The 13,332-nt window shown below is 39.7% G+C and overlaps 1 protein-coding gene across 16 annotated transcripts in view; it reads right to left on the bottom strand.

Moving 5' to 3' along the window:
- MTMR3 (myotubularin related protein 3) overlaps positions 1 to 13,332 on the bottom strand; it is a 137,781-nt gene that overhangs the window by 30,299 nt on the left and 94,150 nt on the right. For 12 of the 16 annotated variants that reach the window (XM_045791316.2, XM_087857210.1, XM_087857212.1 and 9 more), the window contains 3 exons: positions 10,347 to 10,379; positions 5,835 to 5,917; positions 2,483 to 2,649 (listed from right to left, as the gene is read on the bottom strand). In XM_045791316.2, the coding sequence (XP_045647272.2) occupies positions 2,483 to 2,649; positions 5,835 to 5,917; positions 10,347 to 10,379 (283 nt within the window). The remainder of the gene's footprint in view (positions 1 to 2,482; positions 2,650 to 5,834; positions 5,918 to 10,346; positions 10,380 to 13,332) is intronic. The other 4 variants (XM_045791318.2, XM_045791321.2, XM_045791324.2 and 1 more) reach the window with 1 other exon arrangement.

The raw sequence follows: 13,332 nt of genomic DNA, 5'->3' as shown, positions 1-13,332 counted from the left end.
TATAAAAAGGAAAAAGCCATACATATAAACACACTCAAACCAAGTCACTGAAGTACAGTAAGATTCCATGTAAGCAGTAGCAGGTTAACTTCAGTGTGGATCTGTGACATTAGGAAGAAACAAAATACAATCTTTACTCACAAAGTTCTAACCAATCAGTTACAATGGCATCACCTTGTATATTCATAATTTTCAAAACGCTCTGACAACCATGGCATATAGGAAGCACTCAAGATATTTACTGAACTGAACTCATCAACAATAACAGATTTCATCTTCAGGATACCCAGATCACCTTGGGCAGGAAGAACAGGAATATCCCAGTCTGAAGAACAAAGGAAACTAAAGTACAGAGAAGATAAATGGCTTGCCCAGTATTATTTTTTTAATTAAATGATAAAAGTACAGCTTTGAATTCAGGTTCTCTAGTTCTTAAATCAGTACTTTACCCCCCAAACACCTCCATCCATCACAAATTAATGAAAAGATAGAGAACACTGTGGACATCTGTATGTTCTGGTGGCCAACAAATACCAGATATCATCAGGAAGGGAAGGATCTGGGGACAGAAGTCATCCCAGGTCAAGACATAGCCATCCATAATTAAAAGAGTGAAGTTCTGACCTGGCACACCTTAGCAATATCCTAAGAGATGGCTCAAATCCAAAAGAAACTAATTTTATCAAGGGAATAAGGAGTCATCTAAAGAGATAAGGAATTTTCAGTCTGTAGCTGTGAGAAAACAGGTTAACCTAGGAGAAAAAGCAAGGCTTATTGACTAACCAACCTAAAACTAGGGATATGCGCTTTAGGGTTAGGAGTCTTAAACAACTGAAGTTCTTCTATAACACCACACAGCAAGATAAAACTCACTAATTTCATTATCTTAGGAAATGGTAGACACTAAAAATTTAGTAAGGCACACTGACTAAAAATTCAGCAAAAATACATGTAAGATTTGTGCATTTCACTGTATGTAAATTTTACAAAAAAAAAAAAAAAAAAACCTTGAAAAGAGCCATAAAACAACAAAATACAATGGCATCTCAATAAAGAAAGAAAAAGAAAAAGATGCAACGCTGTAGGAGCGAAGTCAGAGACAGTTTAAGCACATTCTCATACCCTTTCAAGGATAAGCACATTCTCATACCCTTTCAAGAATGGTGTGGACTCTTGTGGCTGACTCTGGTTTCACTGGCCTGCCCAGGCTCATGGGTAAGCTTGGGTTCCTGAAGCTTTCCTTGTGGCTCCACAAGGACAGTGCCTGTTTTTCATCCCTGCATCCACAGCACCCCATACAGTCAACTCTCAATAGCTGAGAACTGGGGTTAAGTCCTCTGTCGCTGACTGGCAGTGGGACCTGGCAGCAGGCTTTACCTCTGAGTTCCACTTCTTTGGTTCCCAAAACAAAGACACAAGCTATCCTCCTGCTTGATGAGGTCATGAGGGTCAAACAAAAGTATATCAAAGCATCTTTAAAAATAAGATGAAGCTTATGTTATAGTTTAATTATGACCCAAAAACTTCAACCAGTGAATGAGCCAGGAAACAAAGTGATGCAAGCAAAGCTAGATTAGCCTCAAATGTTTAAGGGCAGAATGGTTAAGACTGAAAATTCAGGATTAAAAACTAAGGTTTAAAGAAAAAAGTCCCAAGAGTAAGCGGAATTGGAAGGAGGTTCACAACTTCTCACTGCTTAGAAAAAGACTTAGCTTCCAGGCTGGATACACTAAAGACTGAGTGTTGGACTAGCAAAGTTCTATTTATGGCAACATAAAGTTTACAGACAACTACATGTGGAGAAATAACATGAACCTGATCCAAGCCATTTCTGAGGGAGAAAGACAGAGTGGAACAAAGATATCCTGGGAAGTCAGGAGGCCTGGGCTCCAGCACAAGCTCAGCTTCTCTGTTTCTCCTGAGGGAAGTCACCTGGCCTCTCTGGACCACTGTTTCATCACCTAGGAGATGAAAGGGGTGATGACAGGAAATCTCTGACTTGAAAATCAAGAAGTTAGGGAAAGGCCATTTTCTATGCCACTATTCTGTACCCTACCCTCATATACCTCAGGACCTTTGTTCATGCAACTTGTGTTAACATTTTCCTCCTTTCTCTAATCAATGAACCCTTACTTATTCTACCCGAAAGCCTACTAAAAAGCTACTTTGAATGTGAAGTCTTCCCAAATGTGTATACAATACTCAAGGCTCCCTTCCATTAGGCTTCTTACAATACCCATTATACCTTACTATAGTTGTTTTAAGGCCCAGTAGATGGTGATGCCAAATCTAGTGTTCTTCCTTTCCCCTGAAAGGCAGGAAACATGTTCTATTAAGCTCAGAAGTGACAGGCACATGCTAGGTGCTCCTTAAAATATACACTGAATGAATACGTGTATGCTTAGGAGTCCCATTTCATGTGAATGGTACTTCAAACAGTAGTTCCAAAAAGCCACCATGTGCACATTTTAGAAAGGTCTACCTGGTCTGCACAGGTCTCCATGTTGTTCTTTTTCACTGGCGTAGACCTCCATGCACCAAGCGTGGTATGCAAATGAGAAGAGATCTTCTATTTTCGCAGGTGGTCGGATTGCATTGTTCAGTCTCTTGAGCCACTCTTGACACTGCTCAAAGGTTGAGAACTGACACCTTTGTAAAGCCAAACAAGTATGGATGTAATTAGCAGACAGTTGACAATGAAACCTAAGGGAAGCCACCATTTCAAGAGTGCCTACCTCCTGGAGCAGTGACAGCTACAGTCAAGAAAGCATCAGAGGTGGCCATTCGCATGTTCATCATTTATAATTAAAAGAGGTCCAACAAATTTTAGCCAATGGTGCAAAATGTCAAAAAGAAAAAAAATGGACATGTGGAAAACTTATTTTTAGGCTGATGAAATCGCTTCTGAGATTGATTAAGGGTAATTATTGAAGTAAAATGGCAGTCTTCTCTTTCACGAGTAATGTTTCCCTTCTAACGTCTTCCACCAAAGCTTTATAAAGGTTGTCAAGAAATAGGTTTAGGAGAAGTTCTTTTTGTTTTGTTATAACCTATCAGGCCAAGCTCAAAAATAAATCATAGCACAACTTTTGGCCAGTTTGATGATAATTTCAAAATCCCTCTACTTCGCAAATAGAATACATCAGTAATTGTAGATCCAAAATAAGATACAGTATACTGAAACTTTCAGCTGTGACCATGTAGAGAACCAAACAATTCTATTATGAATTGTAATTTTGGGTACATATAATTAGATTCAATTAGGGCAAAAAATACTTCACCTTTTCAAATGCAGACAGTGTTTAAAACTGAGTGATTAATAAACAAGCCTTTTAAATATGAGTTGTAGTTAGTATCTTTCAAAAGCAAGCCAAACCTCAATGGCTAAAAGGCAACTTCTAAACCTTAAAACCAAGGAGGTCACTTCAGCCTCTCCCTCATTCCCATCAGTGTGGCTCCTCAACATGCCAACACTCACGCTTACCGGCACTCCCAAACCAGTCCAAGACATAAGGGGATTTAGAACTTCTAGAGCTACTAAATTTAAAAACACATTTCAGGCATCATTTTGCAGCCATTATAGTAAAGATTATATCAGATAAAAACTATAATGGTAAAGATTATATCAGATAAAAACCATAATGGATGTTAAATCAATGGAGAAACCTGATAAGCAGCAGGACATTTTCATTGTCTTAAAGTGCCTCTCACAGACAGTTTATGAGTTGCAAGGGAGAAAATGTAGAAATTATACAGAAAGCAGGTGTCACCTCAACAAGAGTGATCAAAATTAACATCACCAATAAGGGACAGATGGACACTGCTTGCTTCCAGATGTAATAGAGCATCCTGAGAAGGACACAACCTCACACATACAGTACTGTAACTGAGAATACACAACCTCCATTTAATCATGAGGAAACACTGTACAGACACAAAATGAGAAACATTCAATTAAAATAAAAGATTTATGGGGCGCCTGGGTGGCACAGCGGTTAAGCTTCTGCCTTCGGCTCAGGGCGTGATCCTGGCGTTATGGGATCAAGCCCCACATCAGGCTCCTCCGCTATGAGTCTGCTTCTTCCTCTCCCACTCCCCCTGCTTGTGTTCCCTCTCTCACTAGCTGTCTCTATCTCTGTTGAATAAATAAATAAAATCTTTAAAAAAATAAAATAAAATAAAAGATTTATATTCCTTAAAATATGAATGTCATAAAAGACAAAGAAAGGTAGTGAAAAACTTTTCAGACTAAAGAAGGCTACAGGGACGCCTGGGTGGCTCAGTCGATTAGGTGTCTGCCTTCAGCTCAGGTCATGATCCCAGGGTCCAGGATCGAGTCCCACATCGGGCTCCTTGCTCAGTGGGGAGCCTGCTTCTCCCTCTGCCTGCCACTCCCCCTGTTTGTGCATGCGCTCGCTCACTCTCTGATAAATGGATAAAATATTTAAAATATAAAAATAAAAAAGATAAAGAAGGCTAGAGAATCATAGTAACTAAGTGCAATACCTGACCCTGCATGGATCCTGTCCTGAACAAGGCGGGGGTGAGAGGATTGCTATAAAGGGCATTATTAGGTCAAATGGCAAAACCGGAACATGGATAGTAGACTAGATGAAAGTATTATGAGTGTAAAGTTGTGAAGCTGATAATGATACCATGGTTATGTAAGAAAATATCCCTATTCTTAGGAAAGCACACCAAAGTATTTCAAGATGAAAAGCCAGGATCATGTAACTTACTTTCAAATTGTTCAGAAAAAGAATCAATCTCTCACACACTCACACACACACACACACACACACACACACACACACACACCCTGCAACCAGTAAAGCAAATGGGGTAAAAAATGTTAACAATATTGGTGTTCTGGGCACCTGGGTGGCACAGCGGTTGGGCGTCTGCCTTCGGCTCAGGGCGTGATCCCGGCGTTACGGGATCGAGCCCCACATCAGGCTCCTCCGCTATGAGCCTGCTTCTTCCTCTCCCACGCCCCCTGCTTGTGTTCCCTCTCTTACTGGCTGTCTCTATCTCTGTCGAATAAATAAATAAAAAATCTAAAAAAAAAAAAAAAAAAAAAACAATATTGGTGTTCTTTGTAATATTTTAATTTTTTTTTTTAATTTTTTTTTGAAGATTTTATTTATTTATTTGACAGAGAGAGAGACAGCCAGCGAGAGAGGGAACACAAGCAGGGGGAGTGGGAGAGGAAGAAGCAGACTCATAGCGGAGGAGCCTGATGTGGGGCTCGATCCCGTAACGCCGGGATCACGCCCTGAGCCGAAGGCAGACGCTTAACCGCTGTGCCACCCAGGCGCCCCTGTAATATTTTAATTCTTGACCTTTTTTGGGTAAATTTGAAATTACTTCCAAGTAAAAAACTTAAAAACCACTTTCCGAATAGCGAAGTAGCCTAAAGATGAAGTATTTCAGGCACTAACTACTCAAAAAATATTCCTAACAAGGCTGACCCTCAAAAGCTGTTTTTCTGTTACCAAACCATGGATCCATTATTATTTTTTATTTACTTATGTTTTATTATATTAGTCACCATACAGTACATCATTAGTTTTTGACGTAGTGTTCCATGATTCATTGTTTGCGTATAACACCCAGTGCTCCATGCAATATGTGCCCTCCTTACTACCCATCACTGGGCTAACCCATCCCCCCCATCCCCCTCCCCCTCTAAAAACCTCTGTTTGTTTCCTGGAGTCTATAGTCTCTCATGGTTCATCTCCCCCTCTATTTTCTCCCCCTTCATTTTTCCCTTCATTTAAAAAAAAAAAAAAAAGTATCTTCCACACAAACAGCAGCATAAACGCATCACGTACCTGATAACTTTGCAGTCTTTGCAAGTCAAATGAAGCTGAAATATATCCCGGCATTCAACACTTTCTATAAGCTGTAATGGAACCTGCAATTAAAAAAGATGAAGTCCTCTTAGTCAAGAAGGCATTGATCCTGCAGTTCCCTCAATGAGCCCAACAAGAAAGATTCAAAAGCTCTACATGGAAAAGCAGGAAACAGAACTGTGAATTTATCTGAATCAATAGCATACAAGTGATTTACTACTGAGTGAATTAGGGTTTCTCTTCCTTTCCCTCTAAATCAACAGCCTCAAGTCATGTCTGAGCATGAAGACAAGGAATGAAGAGGAGGCACCACCTCTGAAAGAACAGGGAAATATGTCATCTCTCAAGTATCAAACTCACAGTCTCTCCAAGTACTACTTTATACACTACAGCTAGCTGTGATTTGCAATGACAAAGGAGCTGAAGGGAACCAGAATGGTAATCTTGTCTTGTTTACAGAGAAGAAGTGCAGATCAAGGTGACTGTAGGACTACACTTATTTGCCCCAAATGACAAAGTGGGCTTGTGGCTTTGTGTCAGCACGGGAACATCCTGAAAAAGACTGGAGATCTAAACTGCCCACAAGCTGCACAGAAAAGACGTGCCTGCTTTGTCATGCTCTGTGCTCAGCAGAACAGACCCATAAACTATCAAAGAGAAGGGAGAAGGCCACACAGTGGTCAAAGGTCCTAAAACTAGCTGGTCTAATTTGCTTCAAAAGACCAGGAGGATCCCTGTTTGCCAAGTGGGGCTTGAGGCACAAATAAGCTGGAATGGTTCTCTCCCTGCCAATCTGGTAAGCAGACTCTACTGAACACAGAAGTAAGGACAACAGTGGAGACGGCTGGGAGAAGGGAAGGGAGGCAGATAGGGAAAGCATCTGAACAGGTGACAAATCTTCAAGATGACATAAGAATCCTCCCTCTCTTGGCTCAATTCACCTTGACTCAACCTTTGGTTTCAAAAAGCAATTTCCAAAACTTCTCAAGAGAACCTGACTTAGAGAAGGGGTAGACTACTGTCTGTTATACTATATCATGCCCAGGTAAAATGTAGCTCTGGGAATTCCAAGCAGCATTCAATAATTCATGTTTAGCATGAGAAGAGGTGGGCCGTCTCCAACACAGTAACAAGAGAGTGCTGCCTGCACACGGTGGCCATCATATCAGCTGAGCCACTTTCAGAAACAGGCTTCCTGAAAACCCTGCCCCACCATGCAGTTGCCAGAGTCAGCAGAGAATTCTCAGAACAGTGATGTGAGAAATCAAAAAGAAGCCCAGTGCTGGATGTCTGGGACAAGAAACAGAAACCACGGCAGGGATTAAACAAGAGAAGCAAGTAAAATAATACTATATAGATAATGCCTGGGAGTTTCTAACTCAGGACCAGAGTCTTCTTGCTTAGTTCTAAGTCTATGATCTACAAAATTCTGTTATACTTCTAATAGGACTGGGAGTTAAGTGAAGAAATCTTGTGTTCTGAGAAAAAAGGAACTTTGGCTTTTTAAGTCCTTAACCAAAAAGTGCTGTGAGAAACTTCAGCTGATGCAGCTAAAAATTCTTCCAAGACCTCTACATCTCAGAAGGAAAAAAACAATATAGATCAATGGGTAGGGATAAATTGTAAAGGAAAAACAGCAGATTAAAAAGATGGAGATGGGGGCACCTGGGTGGCTCAGTCTGTTAAGCATCTGTATTCGGCTCAGGTCATAATCCCAGGGTCCTGGGATGGTGCCCTAAGTCAGACTCCCTGCTCAACGGGAAGTCTGCTTCTCCCTGTCCTTTTCCCCAAGTCTGTGCACGCACATGCACGCTGTCACTTTCTCTCTCTCAAATAAATAAATAAAATCTTAAAAAAAAAAAAAAAAGATGGAGACTGGAAGATGACACTGGTTTGTCTGCAAGCCAGTCCTTTGGGTGCCCTATAACAGACTCTCATATTGCATTTGTTTTTTGTTTTTTTTTTTTCGATGTACCCCCCCCCGCTTTCCCTTCCCCCTTCATTCCCAAAAATGGCTGCAAGAATGGCAATTAAGAGGCCTGAATTCTAATTTCAATTTTCTAAAATTTTACCAACTAAAAGTCTGCCTGCTTCCTGACTTCCTTGGACCAGGTTCCAATCTTCCTATACGTTTTCTGAACATCAAATGGTCACAACATAGGAAGTCCCAGGCAGAGGGAATAGGAAGAGTCTGGAGTGGAATGAGAGGAGCTTTACAAAACCACACAGAGAAGTCACCTCAGAAGTCACCTGCATCCCAGGTCCCCTTCAATCACCTTCTTTTTAACTACAAAATCTGAAAACCAACTAATGCTATTAGCAGCTGCTGGAGGGAGTGAACGAGCCTGTGCTACCGTGCTACAAAGAACAGATAAGCTTTACATTCCCTACTGTTGGATCAGACCCCAAGTGCCTGTGTCCAGACTTCCAGAATAACAAACACCTCAGAGCATGCAAAATATTTGCTACCTAAAATGCATTCGATATGCAAATTCTTACACATTTTAACATCACAAATTTAAGGAAGAAGGATAAAAATACCGGATGCTACTATGCAGATACTACTTGCAAGTCACCAGGAAGAACCATGTGTAATCAGGTCATAGATGCGGAAAGCAGCATACTTTGATGCTCATGCAGCCTGTCGCGTGCGGGGGTTTAATATGCAGCAATAAAAGAGAGAGAAATATAAGAGAGAAATACCTGATTTTATACATCAAATGAACTCCCTTTTTTCTTCTCCTTTCTACCCCAATGTCTCCTTCAGTGTTCCCTCCACAGACTGCCTCCTCTTCCAAAAAGGCAGAACGGGCCTTCTTTTCCTCTTACACACCCAACCAAAACACACTAAGTTTCTTTACTTTTTTTTGAGGCCTGCTCCATTGCTTTTGGTTTTTCAATTTTCCTCACACATCAAAAGGATCTCTTACCATTTCTGTAACCAGGCAAACTCCATATTCAACCCCATTAGCAAACAATTACAGATTGTCTTCAATCTATACCACTAATCCAGGCCATTTTAGAGCCCAGGGAGGTTAAGCTTCTACGCTATAAGCTAGCAGCAAAGACAGGACCAGAATCCATGTCTGTCTTCTAGCCCAGGCTCCTTCCATTATAATGGTACACCTTTCTTTCTTCGTCTAAGATTGTCCTTCCTTTCTGCATGAGCTCTACTTTAGTGTTTCTCTCAGAACTAAGTGGCCTCGCCCCCAGGGACCTTTAAGGAAAAAATAGAATTTAAACCAGATTCCTTATGGGCAGTTCTATCCATGGAAGAGTAGGAAGAAATCTAAAGTCACATTCAAATCCTCCCTAACCCAGTGATCCAGTGTTTTGTAGCAACTCATTTTCTTTTTGCTTTCTCCTCTACCTTCTTCTTGCCAGATAATTCTATCTTCCTTTACAGTGATTTTCCTCTTATAATCTCCACCAAACTCATGCTCAAAAGAATGCATCAAACACACTCAGTGTTGTTAATTCCTCAGAAGGCCAACAGTTACATCACGGACACCAAAATTTGTTAAGAGCATCAATCCAAAAAAGCAGAAGAGCAGGGGTTAAAAATTCTAATAGACATGCACAGTATTAAAGATCCATAGTACCGTCTCACTCCAGACGGAATTCTATGTCATCATAGAATTTAATTCTTTCTTGGTGTGTGTGTGCGCGCGCGCACGCACATGCACGTATGCGGTATTTTTAAGCACCAGAATTTAAAAGTGGGATATTTCTACCTTTTATAAACAATGCTCTTTTTATAGCCTGAATGGAAAGTACTAATTCTGTACATATATTTGAATTAAAAATGGCAGTAACAGAGTGAAAATAATGACTCTAAACCTAAAATCTGTAATAAGCTGTGGAATATCTGGGCTCTAAGTCTTATTATATAAAAACCAGTCAGAAGAAGACTGTCACAGGTTAAAGATACAAACTCTTTACTGCTCACCTTTTATATTTACAAGCTGCTCTGCCAGCACTGATTCAGAGACCTCTGCTGGCATATGAATACTGTGGCCAATGTGCATGAAGGGTTAACAATAACCTCCTTCTGATGCTTGGGGAATAAAGAATTTTGCTGTACTACAGTCAGACAATGAAAAAAAATGTGAAAAAATGCTAAGGAAAGTGTTTGCAGCTGCTACACTTGCACATTTTTCCTAAAAAGCATTAATAGACCAGCCTGGAATCAGAAGCTCTAACGTCCTTTTAAATACTAATGCTGATTTTACAAATTATTCCTAGTTGAAATTCACTTTACATTTTTTGAAGATCACAATTCCACCTGTTTATGTATAAAGTGGGGCTTTTTCCTCACTCCACAAATTGTTCTCAGCATACTGTACCACTAGCACTTTGCCTAGTAAAAGGGAAGGGACTCATGCAGAGAGGACAAATTCTGCTGCTTTGCAAGGTGAGCATCTGACAGTCAAAACCAACTTGTTCCAAAGCACAGGTGCAAAAACCACCTAGTATTCTCATGCTACTTACTGGGATTTCAGAAGCAGCAGATTGAGAGGCAGTCTATTGAATAATACAACAAAAATTGTTTTAAATTTTCATGAATTCCACTTGAACACTTACTTGTTTATAAACGAGCTGAGCAAAGAAATACACCTGTACATATGTAAAAATACAGTTTGGGAAAAGCACAGAATGGGAGCAATTCATACCTTAAATGCTACAAATGAACTCTCCTACAGACATTCTTTATTCTAGGACTTGGAAACCTGATACCCAGTGAATATGTTTAAAGTAATGATATCTAAATGGTATCTAAATCTATAGGCATGTTTGACTCAGTGTGCTGTAAAATTAAGAGAGAATATATGATATCAGGTAGCTATCTGAAACTTGATGGTAAGTCACTTTCTAAAGTGCTAAGTGTGTTGATTTAAAAGCATACAAAATGATGCAAACCAGGGCATGCCACAGTACATACTGACACATTTGGACTTTGATGGTTAAAATGTGTTTGATTTAGATATTATAACCTTTAAAAGGGAGTCCCTGGATCTCACATATTTTACTGAAATACTTATCTGCTGAGAGAAGGAAAGAAAAGGAAAGGGAAAAGGGAAGGGGGAAAAGGGAAAAAGGAAAAGGGAAAGGAAAAGAAAAAAAGGAAAAAGGAAAGGAGGAGCAATACCACCAACTCTCTGGTTTCCACCCAGGACCTACTGCAGGAAGAGCCACATTTTGTGGAGTAACCACAGGTTTAGAAACCTTAGAACTAACTGTGATGTGATTATTTGTATGGAGATATCCTAGTCTCTATTTGAAATGTTTAAAGTCACTGCAATGCCAAAATACTTTTGCACAATCATTTGAGTGCAAAGCCATTATCTTGGGACTTTTACATGACATGCAGGCTCTATGCCTTAGAGGGTTATTATGCTGAGAAAACACTTTTAGGTGAGGAAATGGGTCAAAAGTAAGAACAGTGGTAAGTTTTCTTAAGCACTGTACCTCAATCACAATGGGGGATCAACAATTCCAGTAAACAGCCTACTCATACAGCTACTGTTAGATACAATGATGACACAGTCCTAGTCACACAGAAATTTGTTTTTAAATGAGCTTTAAACCCAAAAGGGGTTTTAAAATGGTCTAATATCCATTACAAACTCATATCAACTTCAATTCACTTAATATTTATTTACTGAATACCATGGCACCAGGAAACATGCTAAGTCTGAAGATACAAAGATGAATAACCAAAAAATTACAACACACCTCATAAATGTTGTAAAAGCATGTTTGAGATACTGAGAAGCCAGAGGCAAGGGTAACAAACTGTCAGGGAGGGAATGGAGAAAGGCTTCACAGAAGTTATCACCTAAACTGGGTTTTGACAGATGAAGAGAAATTCTCCAGGCAGGAGAGAAGAGAGAGAATTCAAAGGTGTGAGGTGTTGCTTAATACGTCAAGGAGGGAAGTTTTACTAATAATACAAAGGGGAGAAGGGGGGAAAGAGAGAAACTGACAGAAAAGCGGCAGAGACCAAGGATCACACACTTAGCCTAATACCATGCTAAGTAATTTTATCTTAGAAGTACTACAGAAACACGAACAGCCTTACGCTGGTAAATGACATGATCAAATCCATGCTTTCTCTCCAACAGACCCTATTCCCAAAGAGATCTAAAAATAGCCTCTGAAATACCTGGCTCTAAGGCAATAAGTTGAGAAATAGGGGAAAATATGGAAAAATACAATAACATGAAACTATATCATCCCCCTAAGCAACTTCATTACAATTTCATTAACTCCAACCATATAAACGGAATTTAAACACAAAATTAAACAGGGCAATTCTAATTATTACTGTCCTTACTTCCACAGTGGCTGGGAGGCGGTTTCTGGCTGCCGGGATTTGTTGCCAGGATTTTATAGGAGTTTTTATCCCGTTCCCTCCTATCATGACCACCCAGTATCAAATGGACCCTTCTGAACACAGTGCTATATGGTATGAATGCACAGCATGCCTCTTTCCTTGATGAATCCAATGTGTTTTTTTAACTGACGGACAGTAATAGCTAGGATCATAGCCCAAATCTAGATGCCAGTAGGAATTCAGGCCACAACGGCTCCTGGATATAAAAGCTTAACTACAAAGAATAATAATAAACACTACATAAATAATGAATACCAATTACAAACAAATGGCAGCATTTTGACAAACAAAAGAATTTGACAAAGAAGTTGGATAACTTCTGGACCACTGAGTAAAATGAACTTAAGTGACAGATTTCAAAGAATCCCGAAATGAACCCCAAAACACACAACGTGAAGTCTGAACGAAAGGCGAGTCCTGAACTTTTATAAAACGTCTTAATACATTTCTCAGTGCTAGAATCAAAGTGCAGAAAGAAAGTCACAATACTAGCAATGGAAAAAGGAAGAAGGTATTCATTTGGTGAAGTACATGAACTTCTGTATCTTTGTGGTGAAAGGCACATTCATTGAATACTACTAATGATGGCAGTGCATTGAAGAACCAGTTCACTGAGAATACCCTCATAACTGAAAAGGGTAAATGCACTCTTGGGAACTGGGAGCCTCCCTTTTCTTCAGTAATATAGTCCATTATGCAAATAAACATTGTATTTAACATCCATGCTTGTTCCACTAAGAAGCCATTAGCATTAACTTCATCCTATAATGAGAGTCTGCATGAAGCTCAAAGTACATCTCATCATTTGACATTAAGGTCCCAGAAATTATCTCAACTGAGGCAGTTGATAAGTACTGAAGACTGAAGAATAAAAGCCTATACAGCCTTTGTACCCTTATAAAGCTTAATGATACACCATTACCTAGTACAAATCGTTTGGTGTGACTAAACAATGGACAATTCAGCTGACAACTACGTTTATCATTTTAAATCAAGCATAAGAGTTGCTTGCTAACCTAGTGTCCCCTAAGTGCTAAATTAAGTGAGAGAAAAGCAGAGGATACAATGTTGTCATACCCA

This window comes from Ursus americanus, chromosome 30 (assembly GCF_024610735.1).
Source record: "Ursus americanus isolate L20-20 chromosome 30, mUrsAme1.1.p, whole genome shotgun sequence".
Taxonomy (NCBI): Eukaryota; Metazoa; Chordata; class Mammalia; order Carnivora; family Ursidae; genus Ursus; species Ursus americanus.
The sequence above is the reverse complement of the archived record's forward strand: the minus strand, read 5'-3'. Positions and strand labels throughout refer to the sequence as shown.